The following is an 18,035-nucleotide window of genomic DNA, read 5'->3' on the forward strand; positions in this document are numbered from 1 at the left end:
ACCTAGAACATTGAGTCTGGACATCTCGAGAAAATTTTTATACTTTTTAATCCTGAAAGTATCAGTGTATTATCCTATTATGATTGGAGATTTCACGAAGATGTTCAGATAGTCAGAGTTGAGAAGATAACCATATCAGTTTCTGGAGAGTTTTTTTTGGCATAATCCATGATTGTTTCAATATTGGTATTTTTGCGTATATACTTATTTCTGATGAACCAGGAGGACCTGGTAAAACTTTAGTGTTACGTTTTGGAAACGTTCAAGAGAAATAATATTAGGATTTCTAGCATACATCCAGGAAGGAGCAACGTAATGTAGGACGTATGATCAATTTATATAAAATGAGTTTTTTGTTGATAGAAAGGGCCGTATTCGTCGAATAGCCGTTCAGAATGAAGACATTGCGAGCGTTTACGCCAAATCTTTCATTTAATGTCTTTTGCAACTTAATTTGTTAGGTGTTCGAGTAACAAGTATCCGCAAATTAACGGCGTATAAGAAGCAACTTGTTTTCCAGATTTATTTTGAAGAACAAAAAATGTCTTATACTGTGACATATATGTTAATTAAAATTTGTATAAGATAATGTTCTGCAGGTAAAAAAGAATCGCACGTAAAAAAATATCGTCAAATATACAGACAATGTCGTGATTAAAGCAGATTTTTACATTAGCGTGTCCTTCAGGATAAGTTCACAGCAACGGAGATTTTATTCAAAAAATTCCTGAAATTTATTGCGAAATTAAGTAGATGGGTAAAGAGAATCTAATTTTAAAGCTTGGTAAATAGAAAAAAAAGTTATAAAATTTCAGTTTCGGTGAAGAGACGACGTTCTAAAGTACAGACAATTACTGGAAGATTTATGGCTTCTAAAACATTGCATGATAATTCTCCCTCTTTGTCGACAGGTGGTTTCTCACGCAGACATTTAGAGTAAAGCTTAAGACGAACACGAGTATTTCTCAAGATTCTCAGTACAACTGAAAAATAAAGAAATGGCTACATATGAGTATGTAATTAGTTTAAAACGCATGCAGACAAGTAAGGTTTCCCGAAAGTTTCAACCTTGGGAGGAAATTATTCGCTGGATCAAATATTGCGATCAGCTTCTGTGAAAATTTTGGAAGGAAAATTCCACACATTCAGATTCAAAAGAAATTTTCTGCAGGTGAGCGAGTTCAAAATTTTCTTTAAGCCTACAAAACAGCGTTTAATTTAAAAACATTGGTTCTGGAATTTAATGAATAAGATTTATTTCATGGCAGTGTGTGCACTTCTGTGAAGAATGAAGAAAGATGTTTGCTGAAATGGCGGCTTCAATGCCACCAGAGTTACGCGATTACTGTAGCCTGGAGATGAAGCAAGGCCCTGGGAACAAGAGAGAAACCGTTTTTCTACTATACATTTCTCCGTGACATGGGAAATGCAGTCACTAACCAAAAAGTTTCTCGTATTTGTTGGATAACAAAAACTGAACATTTGTTAGATTGTATGATCTGTGCTTAAACTGAAAGAACATTCGTTTTCAACCATTCAATAAGCAAAAACATTTCTTTGAATGTCATCTATTGTATAACCATTAACCACTTAAGTTTCTTTTTTCTGCCATATTGTGTCCAAAAATAAGCATATTTTTTGATAAACAATATTGCATTCCAATCGATTATATAAATTCAAATCAGCAGTCAAGACCGTTACTGGTATTGGATTTATTAATTTATAATTTTTAACTTGAAAAATGACATTTTTATGCGAGGTTGGCTCGAATTAGCACCCGAATGGTGTTCGGGCAAAACTGTTTATAAGTGGGTTAAACCATCACTAAATTATTGAAACATCAATGTCATTATTGTGTCTTGGGTCACTGGTTGTACAAAAACGCTGGTCCTTGAAGTGCAGTGGGGAATCTCGAAGAAAACTTTTACGCGTCTCCAAAATTTTGGGTAGCTGACAGCGCGTCAGTGACATCATTCCGTAAAGATTTTTGATTTCTATACATTTTAATGGTCACATTTCGGGACTAACCTACAATTAACTGCAAAATACACTGCTTAGTCGAGGGAAAAAAAAAAATTTCAGTATATTGCACTTTATCTACCATGAAAACCTCAGGAAGAAGTATGATGATCTGAAGTTGTTTTTACTAGGCTAAACTAAAATCAGCTATTCTATGTAGCAACAAAATTAAGTATACTGAGATACTCAATTTACTTCATGACCATCCTTATCGAATGGACATTTTCTTCGCTGAAGGGGGATCACATATTCCACATGACAATGGAACAATACTTTGATCCCAAACTCTGAAAAATTTGTCGAAACAGTGAGGCGTCATTCGGACACCTGGAATGGTTTGAATGAAGTCCAGACCTGTATAATCACAAGCCCATGGAACTTGTTAGAGAAACTGGAGTCATTCGACTCTTCTTCGATCTATCAAGGATCTCGGTTGAACATATATAAATCTGATATAAGATATAAATCTCCTAAAAACAAATGAGGCAATGCATGCCATAAAATTTTGCAACTAATTGCGTGGTAATTTGTTCTAAAGGATCATAAACAAAGCCGAGCATTCGACTTTTTTTGGCGAGACGGTGAATGAATACAAAAAGCAATATAATGGCAATGTTATACCAAAAAACTTAGTGATAACTAAAGATCTGTAATCATTTTCCTAAAAAGGCGGGGAAATTGCGAACAATCCTGGGAAGTTTCAAATGGGCTATATATTTATTAATTTCACTTTATGCACGGTTTTTCATACTCTTCAAGCTTTTTCTTAAACAATGTGAGAGACATCAGTGAAATGATTGGGGTCATTCTAACTGTATAGTCTAATAGTTGTTTTTAGAAGTATGTCAGCAAGAGGATGCTAAAGACTCCACAGATCTGACGTGGGTGCTTGGGTAAGTGATGAATGAGAAACATTTTACATACTGATGCAAAAATATTTTCACTTATTAACGAAGTCGGAAGGAGTAAGAAATTATTCAATATGATTTTATTTCATTGTCTTTCTGAGTCTGGTGCTCAAAATCAAGTTCTATGGGCACATTACTACAGCGTTGATTTATTACTAATAGATGTGTGAGTGGTTGCATGTGTATATATTGAGCTTTCTCTAATAATCAAATATTTCCGACACAAAAATTGACAACACGGAAACAATCATCCCAACACGTTTACAGACAAACCATTTTTAATAAACAAGACAACTTGAGCAGTCCAATAATTAAAATCTAAAATTCTGCCACATTTTTCTTTGAGAACAAAAAAAATTGCAATGAATGTGAAACTCAAGACAGAAATGGTTTAACAAATGCATTTTCTTAATACCTTGTTTTTTTGCTCATAATTGTTATCACAAACGAAACACTAAGAATCTCAAAAGTGACGACAAGCAAATACATAAAGAACACCTTTCACAAGAATGATAATAGCAAGGAATATTTACGCTCATGACAGTTCAATAAACAACTCTACCAGCACATATAAAACTTCACTAACACAGCTATAAGTAAGTGAGAACAAAGGAATAAGACAACATAATCACACTATGAGCGAGTACAAACGAGCATTCATATATGTATAATGTAGTAGAATATATAGCTTTGGTTAAGAACAACAATGATGCGTTACGGAGTCATTGTACTCCGATTGCACATTTGGATTTGGTTTCAAACACACTTCATCACAGAAAAAAGAATATAAAAGTATGACTTTTCAAAGCACCAGATACAACAAACACTGCAACGTTTTTTCTCTTTCAAAGTACATACATATAATTATATATATATTTATATATTCGTTTATATTTATACATGTACGCATATCTACAACCTCCATGGTGCTTATCCCGAGCTCTTTATATCATCTCGAAATTTATTTTGTTAATCGTCGCTTTTTACAACTGTATTTATCTTATACTTGAAATTAATCGTAAAATGTGGAATGGAAGGAAATTGCTGAACAATACAAAGATGTTTTAAACTTTACAAAAGTATTTTAACAAATTTCCATAAACATATCAAGAAATGAAGTTGGTGCATTGTGAGTACTAGCACATGCCCACTGACAGCAAGAAGTCTACTGCAAAATTTAAAACAATGAATAACTTTCTGGTATATTGAAATTATTTTTTAGGTGAAATTGATTCTTGAGATAGATTCGCTTTTGTTGTATTATGTAGTTTTGAAAAATAGAAGCAGCGCGCAATAAAGAGGAGCGTGTCCTCCATTTATAGATGCTGGAAAATGTCAATCAAATTATTTTACAAATGAGGATGTTTCCTAAACCGACCACTCAAATAAGCGCAAGCCATGGACGGGAGTTCAGCGATATTGTTATGGTGCCGTGTAATAAAAAAATAAAAGGGAAGAATAATTTTTAAGGTCAAAAACCACACGCTATGGAGGTCATGAGCCGATATGCGGCTATATATAAGCTCAAAAGTTCGATCAATCTGGAGCTATTGATTCCACATCGAAATATAAATTCAATTCAACCCTTGCTTGACGAAATTTAGGTATGTTCGCATTTTTGAGGTACATAAAATCTATTTCAAATAAATTCATCTACTTAAAAAACAAATATTCAATTAAAAAAATACGCGACTTCAAATAAAAAAATAGCATTAAAAAGTATAAAAATCAATGAAATTTACATTTTAGTGACAACACTAGAAGCATTCATAAAAATGCATGAAAAAGTATTTTGTTGAACAGCATTGAATCTGATTAAAAACAAATTACAAGCAATCTTGACCTGATGCGTCCCTTTTTACTTTGCTCGAATATCCAAATTTTGACAGTACAAGGGTTTCCATGATGAGAATGTCAAATACGGAAAAAACACAAAATAATAAACACATATTCGTTCAGCTTCAGTCATTGTCCCATTCATAAATGGGAAAAATTCTTATACAGTTTACTTTGATTCACTCTTGTCATAAAAATATTCTGTGCGGGGCTCACATTCACTGGACAATAGGAAAGATAATCTCACACTCGCTATCACTATGATTTCAATTTACTATTTACAAGTCCAAAAAAAGAACAAACTCCGTTTCATTTCCATGACGTTTCTTTGTACAAGTCTTAACACAAATAGCTACCTCCCTATGGTGTTTTCACATCATTACAAGAAGCAATCAGTCATTTCAATTATACAACAGTAGGAGACATACTCTGACGCTTACGGTATTTTTGGCAGGTGTAAAAAATTGGGAGAAAACGACTGTTTTTGTTCACCAATTGAACACTTTCATTCATTTGTATAAGTAGCAAAGAACACAATTTTTTTTTTCTGTAGAAATATTCGGACGTTATAAAAACTTATTCAAAGAGCAATACGAATTATTTCATATGGGAAGGCGTTTCTGGAGGCAAAATTCAGCTATGTGAGTTTTGTCATCAGTTCATAATTTTTCTCTCCAAAATTTATAAATATATTTATGTATGTATAGTGTATATAACAAATATCTGAATATGGCGAATGTGGCACATATATAATTTTGTTTGCTTTTTTGTTTTTAAATTTCCAGGTTAAGTTCTGATGTAGCTGTCACGAGTTTGAATGAAAATGTGCGGACATCAAGTCATTCGCACTGTAAAATCAGGTGATTCCATTTGTAAGAGTGTGAAATTAATGAAATGACCTCCATGGTTCTCTTACAAACATTCACACTTCAGTGCCCTCTAGCGCTTCTTCGGCATAGCCTTCGTCGGGAGAAAAACGCGCTTTATTGGGTAAAGTGTAATGACTGACGTTGCTCGTAACAGCTAGAGGTGATCGCTTCCATGAGCTACTGGCACTCGAATTAACATATGTATCATCACGCAGGCCCTCAACACTTGACGTCGATCCAGAACAATCGTAGCCGGCTCTCAGGGTTCTAACCCTGTCATTTTGAGGAATATAACGATCGCCATGGAAATCAGCGTGATGAAGTACGGTTGGAGATTGTGATAGATAGCAATCTGAATCATCAGCACCGTAGCATGGGTTGGGATAAATTTCTGAGTAAGTATTACGTGCAGTTGATTCGTCATACCTTGGTGGTACAGACCTTCCTGACCAGTGATCCGAAGATGGGCCGTATGCATCCGATACAGTAGGGTTATCGAAATCCTGATGACTGCAACTTACGGTGGAAGTAGACAAAGAAGGACCATGATTAACATCACCGATTTTACTAACCAGATCAGGTGTGAGTTGATCTGAACCATATCCGCTGCTTCCAGTTTCATGTCGAGGTTGCCTATCGGTTGATTTTACTTCTTTCTCGTCTTTTTCATTGGTAGTAGCCCGCATTTCCACAGCATCTGGATTTTTCGATTTCAGTTGTTTCAAGACCGTTACACCATTCACTTTCGTCCCTGGTAAAAAAGCAGTCGGATGGAACACCAAGACAGAAATAATCACTAACGCTATTATGATAACTAGAAGTATAGAAACACATATTATTATAATCTGCGTAGTTCCCAGGGAGCCATCTAAAGCGTAAGGTGATACAACAAAGATTGTGAAGTTCATCGATACATTTCCAGCTTTATTTTCTGCTACACACGTGTAGACATCACCATCAGATTCAGCAACGTTTAGGACCGTTAAACGACTGGATTGGATATCATTTGAATTTTCTTCGTACTCTATGCCATACTTCCCACGAAATTCTGGATTTTGTGTAATGTTGATTATATATCGTCCTCCTATTTCCCAGTATATTGAAGCTCTTGGAACAGATTCGACTTGGCAAATTATACTAGCATTGTGGTGCAAAGTGAAACTTTCTTCTTTTGTTTTCGGTGAGATGATGGCCGGTGGACAAGCAAAATCATCTAATGTCATGCTATTCCACGTGGTCCCTTTAGCATGCTTCGGTCCTACGCAGTCTGGTGGTACTGCCAATGGTATGTTTTGGTCCAGCATCCATTTTCTAATGTTCCTAAGACGACAGTCACAGTTCCAGGGGTTGTTGTGCAAGCCAAGACCAGACAGATGAGTCATAAATCTGAACGTTTCAACGGAAAGTTCACTAAGTTGATTGCCATTAAGCTTCATTCCAACCAACTTACTTAGTCCGTTAAATGCACCCGGGGGCAACACTTCAATTTGACAATCACTGAGGTCTAAAAATACAAGGTTTGTTAGAGGTAAGAAAACATTTTCACTGATGATTTTGATCGGGTTTTGTGCGAGATTCAAACGACGAAGTTGATGGCAATCTGTCAGTGCTTCAGCAGGAACTTCAACAAGTTCATTGCCACTCAAGTCCAACTCAACGAGATTACTCAGTTGGAAAAAAGCGTCAGGTTCTATAACCGAAATACTGCACTCGCTAAGAAATATTTTCTGCAAGTTGACAAGATCTTTATCTTGAAATACACGACTTGAAATGTTCATGAAATTATTCCGGCTCATATCAATTACTTGGGTGCCAGGATTGAGACCAGATGGAATCACCGAGAGACCTTTACCTATGCACTCGGCAGTTTGTTTCCCACTTTTCCATTTACAAGTACATATACTCGGGCAGAGAGCATAAGAACCACTCAGGTAATTAAAACTAGAGCTCCAAAAAATGAGGTGGTAGACAATGAGTACGACTATGCCCATTGTTGGCTTTATTAAACGAAATGAAGACTCAATGCGATGACAGACTTGTTTTCAATAGAACGAGCTGCACATTCCATCTCTCAACACGGGCAATTTTTTGAAACCTGAAAGAAAAATTTTTATGAGAATATACCCACAATGTTAAACAATAAAGAATAAAAAATACAAAATTATGTGATCACGTATTAGAATATCTAACAAAGTCCACATAAGTTATACCTATCAAAATTTAATTAAAATATCATTTTTTCCCTCGGGAAAGTAATTTTTTTTTCGCTTTCTTATTTACAAAAATTGGGATTACTGATAGTGAAATTAATCATAACAAATTGAGTATTTTGAAAAGAAATTATCTTGAAAACTTTGAAATCGATAGAATCATCTTTATTCAGAAAATTAATATTCTTTTAATATATTCTATTTGAAAACAAAGTTAATTAATTTTTGTTGATAATTATTGTTTGCAAAACTAATTAACCATTTTTGATATGTGGGTTGTAAAATTGTGTTGAGTTTAGAAAAAAAATAATCAATGGCTGTTGTTTCAGCAACATAGTCGAGTTAAATTAAGCCTAGTATGTGATGACTCATACCAATGATCAAACTGTAAACTGAGTTCAGTATCAGTAGAAGGATTGTTAATTTGCAACCTTATGGATTTTAGAACGTATAGGACTAATACTTTAAAATACAGTTCATATTCTGAAGCAATAGCAAGTTATATTAATTTGTACATTAAGAATGAGATGAACTATTTCTTTTCTTATAAAGCTCCAAAATTTGACAAAAAAAAAAATTGAAAAAATAAAAATTTTCTAAGATTTATGTTTTTAATGTATATTTTGTGTATCAATAATGCAAAAAAATCTTGATAATTTAAAAAAATTAATGCTGAAGGGCAGTATTACTCTTCTTTGAAAGAAAGGTGACACACACACGGCAATTTTACCGGATATACATAATTTTAGAAATATAACAAAAAAAATTCTCAAACATTTTTATCAAAGGAGATACCCAAATTAAAAAAAAAAATTCAACGACGTTTATGATGCTTCTAATTTCTAACAAAAATATAGATAGGAAACTTTTTCTTGTAGATTTCACGCCAGTGTCATGTAGAATTAGTAAAATTCGTCGAAAATGTGAGAGTAGAAGCTGACACGTAATCGTTTACTCAGTACTTGGAGAGAGAGAGGGAGGAGAGTATTAAAGGTTATTCCCAGGTACTACTCGAAAAAGAGCTTTGATGCGGCAGTATGATAACTGGGGTGGAAGGTTCTATCATCAACTGATTAGTAAAACGGATCCCAACGCCGAGCAGAAATCAAATTTCCGCTCGCTTGACGGCACTCTTAATGAAGCCTTATGTTTACGTATTTGTCGATCATTAGTACGTCCTTCGCTCATGCAATAAAGAAATCTGATGAAGCCAAGCTTTTGCTTACACAAATTCACAAACCTGCTTCAACAGAAACATTACTTAGACATACGTACCGGAGTTCAAAGGGAATTGGGGTACATCCCTAAAATCCAAGAACTAGGGGGAAAGGAAAACACAGTAATTTAAAATCCGACTTTCCAAAGAACTGCACAGCCCTCGGGTGTTGGACGTGAATTGCTGCCAGGTCTGGGGAAATAACGGGGGCAACGTGATTAACTCGAATTTTAAATTATTACTCAGTCGCCTCCCTCGTTGCGTTTCGATGGCGGGAACTTTCGGCTTGCTTAGTTTCTCATATATAAATATATATATCCGGCATAATAGCTATCGACAGAAAACTGGTTAACGAGTTATTAAATCCTATCAACATTTTATGAAGCGTCTTTATTCAGTCAGGTTGGAAATTTAAATGCGGCTCATGTGTACGCGGATTCGCTAATAAATTTTGGTTACTTTGGAGAGAGTGAGTGATTAGCTTGTCTTCATGAGTTTGTGTGAAATAAAAACAAATATAATTTTTTTATTGGAATAAACAATATACGCATATTACTCAGACTCTGATTAGTTTAAAAAATGCAGATTTTGTTAAGGGGGAATTATTAAATATTAATGTCGGAAGAAATTTCTAAATATTTCATTAATTGGAAATTTTACGATGTATCCTCATAATATCATTTACCGCGAAGCTTCAATTGAGGTATCCGACTACGTTTAAAACGTCATTTTGGAAAAAATATCAATTTTAATTTTTTCATGAAAGCTCAATTTTTTCTGATTCTAAAACACGCTTTGTTTTGTTCATATGATTCTTTGAACTGAAGTTACGCTTACTTTACTTGATGTAAAAACGTATAACACTAATCTGTGAATAAAAACTTCAAACGCGTTTTACGAAGAATAGCATATGACATTTTACTTGAGCTTGAAACATGATTTCTAAAAATCTATCGATGGTATCGTTACAAAACTTGAATATTATATTTAACTATATATTGTTAACGTTTTGAACAAAAATATAAGGTATATCATATGTTTGTTCAATTATAGTGTTTTATACATATACCATACAATCCTTTAAATTTTAGTCCATAACCTGCATCATCACTAGTTAGTCGTATACTTTAAGGTTTTTCAGTGAATTTAATTCAATACTGAATATTTTTAAACGACAGGGTGAGCGAGAAGTTCCCCACTTCAGGGAGCTCTGGAGAGCGTTCTACTTCTCAAAATGAAACAAATTTTGTCTACACATAGTTGAAATTATGAGACTCATTTACAGAATTGAAAAAAATATAGTATGAAAATCCATCGATAGGTGGCACTGGAGCGCACATAAATATTTAATATGTTTATACATACAAATGTTTAATACGTAGTACTAAAACTGCTGTATATGACTCGTAAATTTTTAACAATGTGCTGTAATCGAAAACCATATTTTCCACAGCCGAACGTAGCGAGTCCGCAGAAATATCTAAAATACGGTGTTAAATGCTGTTCTGTGCGATTAGATATTGTTCAAAATGAAGGGGGAACATATTGAGCAGTTTTAGCGCTCTATATTAAACATACAGGGTGGGCAAAAAGTCCGTAGAAACTTTAAAAATTCATAAAAACCGAAAAAATATCCAAAATAAAAAAAATGGTTTGCAGGGGCAATGGTTTGCATCGCTAGGTCACGGGAATTTTTTTAAGACAAGAAAAATAACAAAACAGCCGATAGGTGGAGCTGGCGAACACATGTCAAATAAAATATACGCAAATAACGAACAGAATGCCTCCAAATCGTTTATCACAGCAGTATGTGTTCCACATGACCACCACCACAGGGGATAACACATTGCAGGCGAGTCACAAATCCAGCAACGGCAGAGTGCAGCAAGTACACATACACAGTTTACAACGGTGAACTGGTTGTGAATAATGAGCGCAAGTTCTTATAACCCTCTCATTTTCATATTTCCACCGAAGTCGCTCGTACCAGTGCCACCTATCGGCTGTTTTTGTTATTTTTTCCGTGATCTAGCGATGCCAACCCTGCAAACTGTTTTTATTTCGGTTATTTTTCCGATTTTTATTCATTTTTAAAATTTCTACGGACATTTTGCCCACCCTGTACAAGTGTACAAGCATATTCAATATTTGTTTCAGCTCCACCTATCGTCGAATTTTTGTACTATTAATTATTTAATAAATGACAAAAGCCCATCATTAGAAATATTGGTACAAATTTTGTATAATTTCAAGCAGCAGAACGCACTCTGGAGCTCTCTGAAGCGAGAAACTTATTTCTCACTAATCTATATAACGACATGTGTTGAATAATTCACTGATTCATCATCGCCGAGCCCAAACAGCTGAAGTTATGAATATCAAATTTAGTCCGTAGTTTCATTTTATGAAGTAAAGACCCACTAAGCAAGGGTTTCCGAAATTCGACCCCTAAGGGAGGGCCGTAAGAGGGTTCAAAGGTTATATAGAGAAATCATGCTGAGCCGAAACCGCTGGAGATAATTATGAGATCTGGTCAGTAGTTTTATTTTATGACGTAAAAACTAACTAAGAACGGGCTTTTTGAAATTCGAAAAAATATATAGAAATCATGCTAATCTGAAACTAAATATGGAATTTAGTCAATACTTTGATTTTTCATGTAAGGATTAAGTATGAAGTTTTTCTTCTCAAAATTCTATCTGTAAGGGGGGGGGGGTCATAAAAGGGTTCAAGGTTTACATAGAGAAATTACGCTTCGTCAAAAAAAACCCTGGAGCTATATGTATAAAATTTCGTCAGTTTTAGTGTGTAATGTAGACTCACGAAAAAGGGATATTGCAAAATTCAAAATCTAGGGGGAGGGAGGGGGGTTGAAGGTTATATGGCGCAATCATCGCTGAGTCCAAACAGCCAAAGCAATAAATATGAAATTCGCCGGCGAGTATTATATTTTACAATACAGATAACGGGATTTCTGAAAATTTAACCCCCCAAGGGGGGTCCAAATATTATATGGGAGAAAATTATTGTAGAACAATTTTCTGATGATTGAAGCCGCGGGTTACAGCTAGTCCTGTATATTCATCGATTAATAATATTTATTTTACTGCGTAATAGTCCACCAGAAATGTTAATTTTTCCATGTATGAAGAACGGTATAGTTTTAAAAATGGTTCTTTTTATTCGAATTTACTTTTTGTTTGATAATATTTGCAATATAACTGAAAGAACGTAATATTTTGATTGGTCATGTATATTTATCTGAAATCAGCAATCTTCCGTAATTTATGAGGGGATTTACTTGGAATTATCTCTTCGTGCTGCAATGTATGTGTGAAGAGGAATATATAATGGACTGAAAAATGACAAGAGCACTATGAAAGTAGGAGATGACATCAAGAGTAAATGAATGTACAATTAACATAAATAATGAATTTTGTAAAAAATATTTTTTCCGAAAATTTATAGATTAAATTTTTTTAAATTCCGATTTCAGTTCTCATCAGAGTAAAAATATTTCCTCGTAAGTAATTTCCAACGTGGGCAAAATTTCATAACCTAACTAACTATTCGATAAATTATAAAAACATTGAAAATTACGGGAATTGTTTATTTAGAATCCTGTAGATGTGTGTGTGCCCATTGACCCCAGTCACATTCATTATCCCCGTCGAAGTATATCAAGTTCTCTCAAATGCATATTTGAATAACATTTATGGAATTTTATCAAGGTGTAGCGACCTAATTACTGAGAGTAAGAAAATTTCAATTCTCGGATATAATCTAAATTCACGACTAATATTTCAACAAATCCAGATGTTTGCTAACATTGATGAGTCAATACTGAAATCATTCAAGCATATTTAGCAAATACATCTATTTATTCACGTTAGAGTAAAATTATTGAAAGTTCAACACACCGGTTCAGAAGTTTTTCTCCGATCTTTTTGAAAATATACCTTAGTTTCAGTACAATTCACAAGAAATCGGAAATTAACTAGAGAGGCCTGAGAAACCCAATGAAGCTAAAATTCTTGAAAGTTCAGTTGAAACTCATTGAAACGTGAGCTCGTAATTCGTTGAATATATTTCCAACAAATTTTACAGGAAACAGAAAATGAATAAAATTTTTTGGAATTAAAGTAGAATAAAAGAGAATAAAAGCACACAAACTCGAACGTTATGTACTCTGCCGAATTCCAAGAAATTAAGAATAAAGAACAAGAGAAGAAAATGTTTCTTCAACAAATGCTAAACAAAAGCAATGAATGGGGGCCCTGGAAACATCATGAATCAATAAAATATTTCAGTCTTTTCCAAGGAAACGACTAGTTGAAATTGTTCAAAATCTTCATTAAACTCAAGAACGGGAATGTGGTTCATACACATGCATCTCTCAGTAATGAAGTACCGAATTCTTTGTTGGGCGCAGATTAAAATGTAGGATTTGATTGTGGAAGCTTTAAAATATTTGTTCAAATTACAGGGAAACATGCAAAGTGCAATTTAATATATGTATAGATTTAAGTACTTTCAGGGAACCTGCGATGACACAAAAGACAATTTGAAATATATACTTTTTCTATTATAATTATAGGGTATACCTTTGTATATATTTTTTTTTCAACTTCTATTCAAAAATTAAAGCAAGCACACTTGAGTAAAAATAATTACACGTAATTATGCCCTCTTATACATTTTAAAGGTTATAATAATTTATTATTAAAGGGAAGATAGTAATCAAAATTAAAAACATTAAGAGAATCAGGGCCACATTTCAGGGCTCAATGCTCTTAAAAGCTAAAGAACATTAGAAAGTTCTAGATTTCCATACCTGGAGACCGGTATGTTAAAATATCAAAGCGTCTGCCGTTACATTTTTTTTTGTTCGTGTCTTAAAATCTCTCAAATTTAGATTCGGCTGCCAGTTTTGAAAAATCTCGTTGAGTTAACTTGGTGTTTTTTAACCAATGATATCTTATGACTGGATATTTATATTTATGTCCGACACCAGTACGTCGGAAGTGGCGACTTTGCAAAAAACATAGTATACACAATTGTAAAATCAATTCAATTAGCAACCTTATTTTTTAGTCAAGATAGCGTATAACTGAATACATTCAGTTTCATGTTTTTCAGTATATTTAAACATACCTATAAATCGGAATATCAATCCCGCTAAGTTTTCTCAGATTTCAGAAATCACAAATTTGTTCATTCATTTATGTAAAACGGAAGTATTATGACTAAAAATAATATTCAAATTATTTTCCTAATTTAATTATGGGTAAGAGTAAACTAAAAATAACGAAAGCTCGTATGGGAAGTTTGGTTATGAATTTGAATTGGGGGAAGCGATATAGAATGAAATTTTAAACTGTCTCTACTGAATTTGAAAACGCAAGGGAGTTAAAAATGTTAAACAATTTGAATTGTTCCGCTACGCTTTCCATATGATTCAATCCTGTTCCTTGGAAAGGAAAAGTTAATTTAGCTGTCCGCTCATTACAACAAACTACGCACTGGTAGATACCGTAGAGAACTGTTTCAATAGCCAAGCTTTAATATCTTGATTAATTTCCGCTCCGTAGATTCGAATTAATTTGACACTAAACACGGCGAGGATAACCGTCGCTAGGAATTTCATGGTGAATTGCAACGTAGTTCCTCTTCGCCGAGGACTGAACTCCCAGTCTTTCAACTGCCCCTCGCGAACTGCACTTGCCTCTGCCTTGACCTGCTGTTTCACCTCCATGACAAATGAGTTTTGATTTTACGCATTACAGTTTGTACCTTACTGAAGACAAATTCTGCACAAAATGATCAACTACATCTAGCAAAGATAAAATGTTCCAAATCCTAAAGAGAAACTGGTTTGTTATTGTGCAAATTACTGAAGTGGAGCTAGCAATGCAAAAATAAAATGCAAAATTTATTTTCCCGCCTCATCATAAAGATGCAAATTTAAAAAATAAAGAACGATATAGTACACTTTTTTCGGCCGCGGTAGCCCAGGTCGATAAAGCACTCGCCTAAAGTACTAAAGGATGGTTAGCTGTCGCAAGTTCGATACCAGATTCGTCCTCGTCAGAAACTGTCCTGATGCGGTGGTACAACAGAAACTGCGAAAATATGAACACAAAAAGATTCCTACCACCGAGGGGTTAGAGCACCAACCTATTGGGATATATGCAAAAAAAAAGGTCGATCGCTGTCATTCGGAATAAGTGATAAATTGTAACTTATGGTCTATAATCAGCCTTCGTGGCGAGAAAATGACAGTGTTGCGAAAAAAATGAGCATGGTTATACCTTAGTGATGAAATGTATATAGTAAGTTATCGTTGAAATATAAAAAAGTATCAACAATATAATTCATGGCATGATGAAAATCGAGAACAAATCTATAACGTACTGTAGTTACGAAGTTATTTTTCATCTGTGTGTGTCGCAGATAAAAATCGATTAGTAGGCCTATGCTATTAATTTTCACGAAATTATCAACTGTAAAAATATCAAAATTTATCGAACAAATGGGAATAAATAAACCCATCGATTCCTTATACGTACATCAATCTTCTCAAAACTGTTGACTTCCACTGCTCCCTTGTTCTAGCCGACGTACATCCGAGTTTTCCCAGAATAGTATAACAGAGTTGCTTGGAAGCACCGTGCTGCACTGATAAAGGGATGCGAAGCAGACTTTGAGAAGCGCTGCTACACAGGAACGAAATTAGACAGAACAGCCTCCAACTTTGGGAGAAAACCCGTTTTGAGAGAATAACTCTTTCCAAAATATTAAGGGTCATATAATGAGGGGGAAGACTTTTTGCAAGACTTTCTAGGGTGGTGTACCCCCTTCCCAAATGGGTCAGTCTTGAAGTGAATAGGAAGGAAATATTTCACTCTAACTTTACTTGGTGAAAAGCCCGAATTTCGCACAATTCAGTCTATCGGCGACCATTATTTTATTGGTCTGAACCGCGAGGTCAAAAAGATGTTGAAATATTCCAAAAAATTCTAACAACCATGCTGTACATCTACGTTTTTAGGGCATCAATGATTATTTTCACTTGTATTAAACATAATGCAAATACAAAGGCTACAACAGGCAAATTTCCCGACGAGGTGTCTGAAAAAGTTACGCTTGGTATAAAAAACGTATGTCAAATACAACCAAAAAAATAATAATAATATATAAAACGCTACCCATAAAAAAATTATAGTTGTCTTATCTAACTATGGATATTTTCTCGATTTTATTTGACTATGTCTATCATACTTCTTTTTAAACGTATTCATTGTGTTAGAATTCGCAACCCCCAGGAGGCAAGCATTTATTGACAACCCTAATAGAGAAGAACTCCCTGCTACACCACAACCTGGAACTATTCCTTACTAAATGATACTGGTGTCCCCTTGTCGAAGCAGTTTATTGACGGTGTATTAATTACTCATGATCCATCCTACCCATCCAATTGAAAATTTTAAACATTTCGATCATATCACCCTCCCCCCGATACCTGCGTTCTTACGATGTAAACATATTCAAGAAATCTAGTCTGTCTTCATAGTTCAAGCCTTGTGTGCCAACAAGAGCACGCGTTAGATTAACCAAAAATTCTAAAAAGAACTTTCTCTTTGGAATGTTTGGTTAATCTAACGTCGATTATTCAATTGTATTATCAAACCCAAAAGGTAATTCATTTCTGAAGAGCACGCGTAGCTCTTCTGCATACCCTCAACAAACTATATCCCTCTGTAGGCATGGTCTCCAAAATCTTACTGCATACTCCAAGTGCGGGACAAATTAAGTCTCGGAAAAGGGGAAGAATAACTTTAGGAGAACGCGAAGAGACCTTTTTAAGAATGAAAGCGAACATTCTATTCGCATTTCTGACCACCGCTGAACAATGTTCAGCAAACCTAAGCCGCTTGTCAATGAGAATTCCCAAATTGGTGAACGTAGTTGCATCCGGAATAATGATAACATTCAATAGAGAGCTACACATTTGCCTACTTATATTACGTTATATTGTTACTTATTTTAAATTACCTATGTAACAATTTTACATAATAAAGACACATGGAGAAAAAAAAATGAACATATATTGGCGTTACAAATTTATGAAAATAAAAGGAGGGATTGAGCTAAAAGAACGAAAAGACAAACTATAAGAGAGGACAGTCAAGCTGAGATCGGCAATTAAACGACAATTAGCAACTTGTATACTTTCCCTCCCCCGGGATTCCTCTGCATAACATATGATAAACAGACGGGGATTGAAAAAATAAAACACACGTCAAGGGAATTAAAAAACAGTGTTCGTCAACAATGAAGGGGGTTCTCCGTTAGTTCCTTCTTTGTTTGTTATTTCAATAGCAGCCATTAGCATTTACCCAACGTCTTGCTTATAAATTGAATAAGGCAAGAAAGTAGAAAGCTGCAATATTTTGCCAGAAGCTTAATTACACGCAAGGGTGGAAAAAAAATGAACAGCGGAAGGCTCGTGGTGGTAATGTGGAAATAACAAAAAAAGTTTAGGATAGTTCATTGTCCTTGCGTTGTAGAAGATGACAAGAAAATCATTCCGCCCACAATCCCTCGTTGAATCAACTTACACTTTCACTCTCTCACTAATTAGACATACGCGTTAATTGGAAGCAGAATTTAAAACAAGTATCTCATTAATACACGACTTTGCTCTTTAATTTTCTTTTCTTGACTTAGTTTCTACGCCACTAGAGGTTGCACCGGAAAATGAAGTTATAAAGTCAACTTTTTCAAGTTAGTCAGTGGCAATTACCGAAAACACCCCTCTTTTCCCTTCCTCACATAAACACACACACTAGAAAGCGTATAAATTTTTAGCAACCAAATTATTTTCACAAATACTTATTTTAAAGTCTATTATATTTCAACAGAACTAATACAAACGCTATCAATACCTAATCGTACACTCCACACAATCGATCGG

At 34.5% G+C, this 18,035-nt stretch overlaps 1 protein-coding gene across 5 annotated transcripts in view; it reads right to left on the reverse strand.

The window, feature by feature from the left end:
- Positions 1 to 5,309: 5,309 nt before the first annotated feature.
- LOC149085233 (leucine-rich repeat, immunoglobulin-like domain and transmembrane domain-containing protein 2) overlaps positions 5,310 to 18,035 on the reverse strand; it is a 180,498-nt gene continuing 167,772 nt past the window's right edge. The window contains exon 3 of one of the 5 annotated variants that reach the window (XM_089233117.1): positions 5,310 to 7,727. In XM_089233117.1, the coding sequence (XP_089089243.1) occupies positions 5,686 to 7,623 (1,938 nt within the window). In that variant the 5' untranslated portion in view covers positions 7,624 to 7,727 and the 3' untranslated portion in view covers positions 5,310 to 5,685. The remainder of the gene's footprint in view (positions 7,728 to 18,035) is intronic. The other 4 variants (XM_089233119.1, XM_089233115.1, XM_089233116.1 and 1 more) reach the window with 4 other exon arrangements.

The sequence above is a fragment of the Pholcus phalangioides genome, unplaced genomic scaffold (genome assembly GCF_987345545.1).
Source record: "Pholcus phalangioides strain wild (caught in Gottingen) unplaced genomic scaffold, Ppha-v1.0 ptg000007l_1, whole genome shotgun sequence".
Classification (NCBI taxonomy): domain Eukaryota; kingdom Metazoa; phylum Arthropoda; class Arachnida; order Araneae; family Pholcidae; genus Pholcus; species Pholcus phalangioides.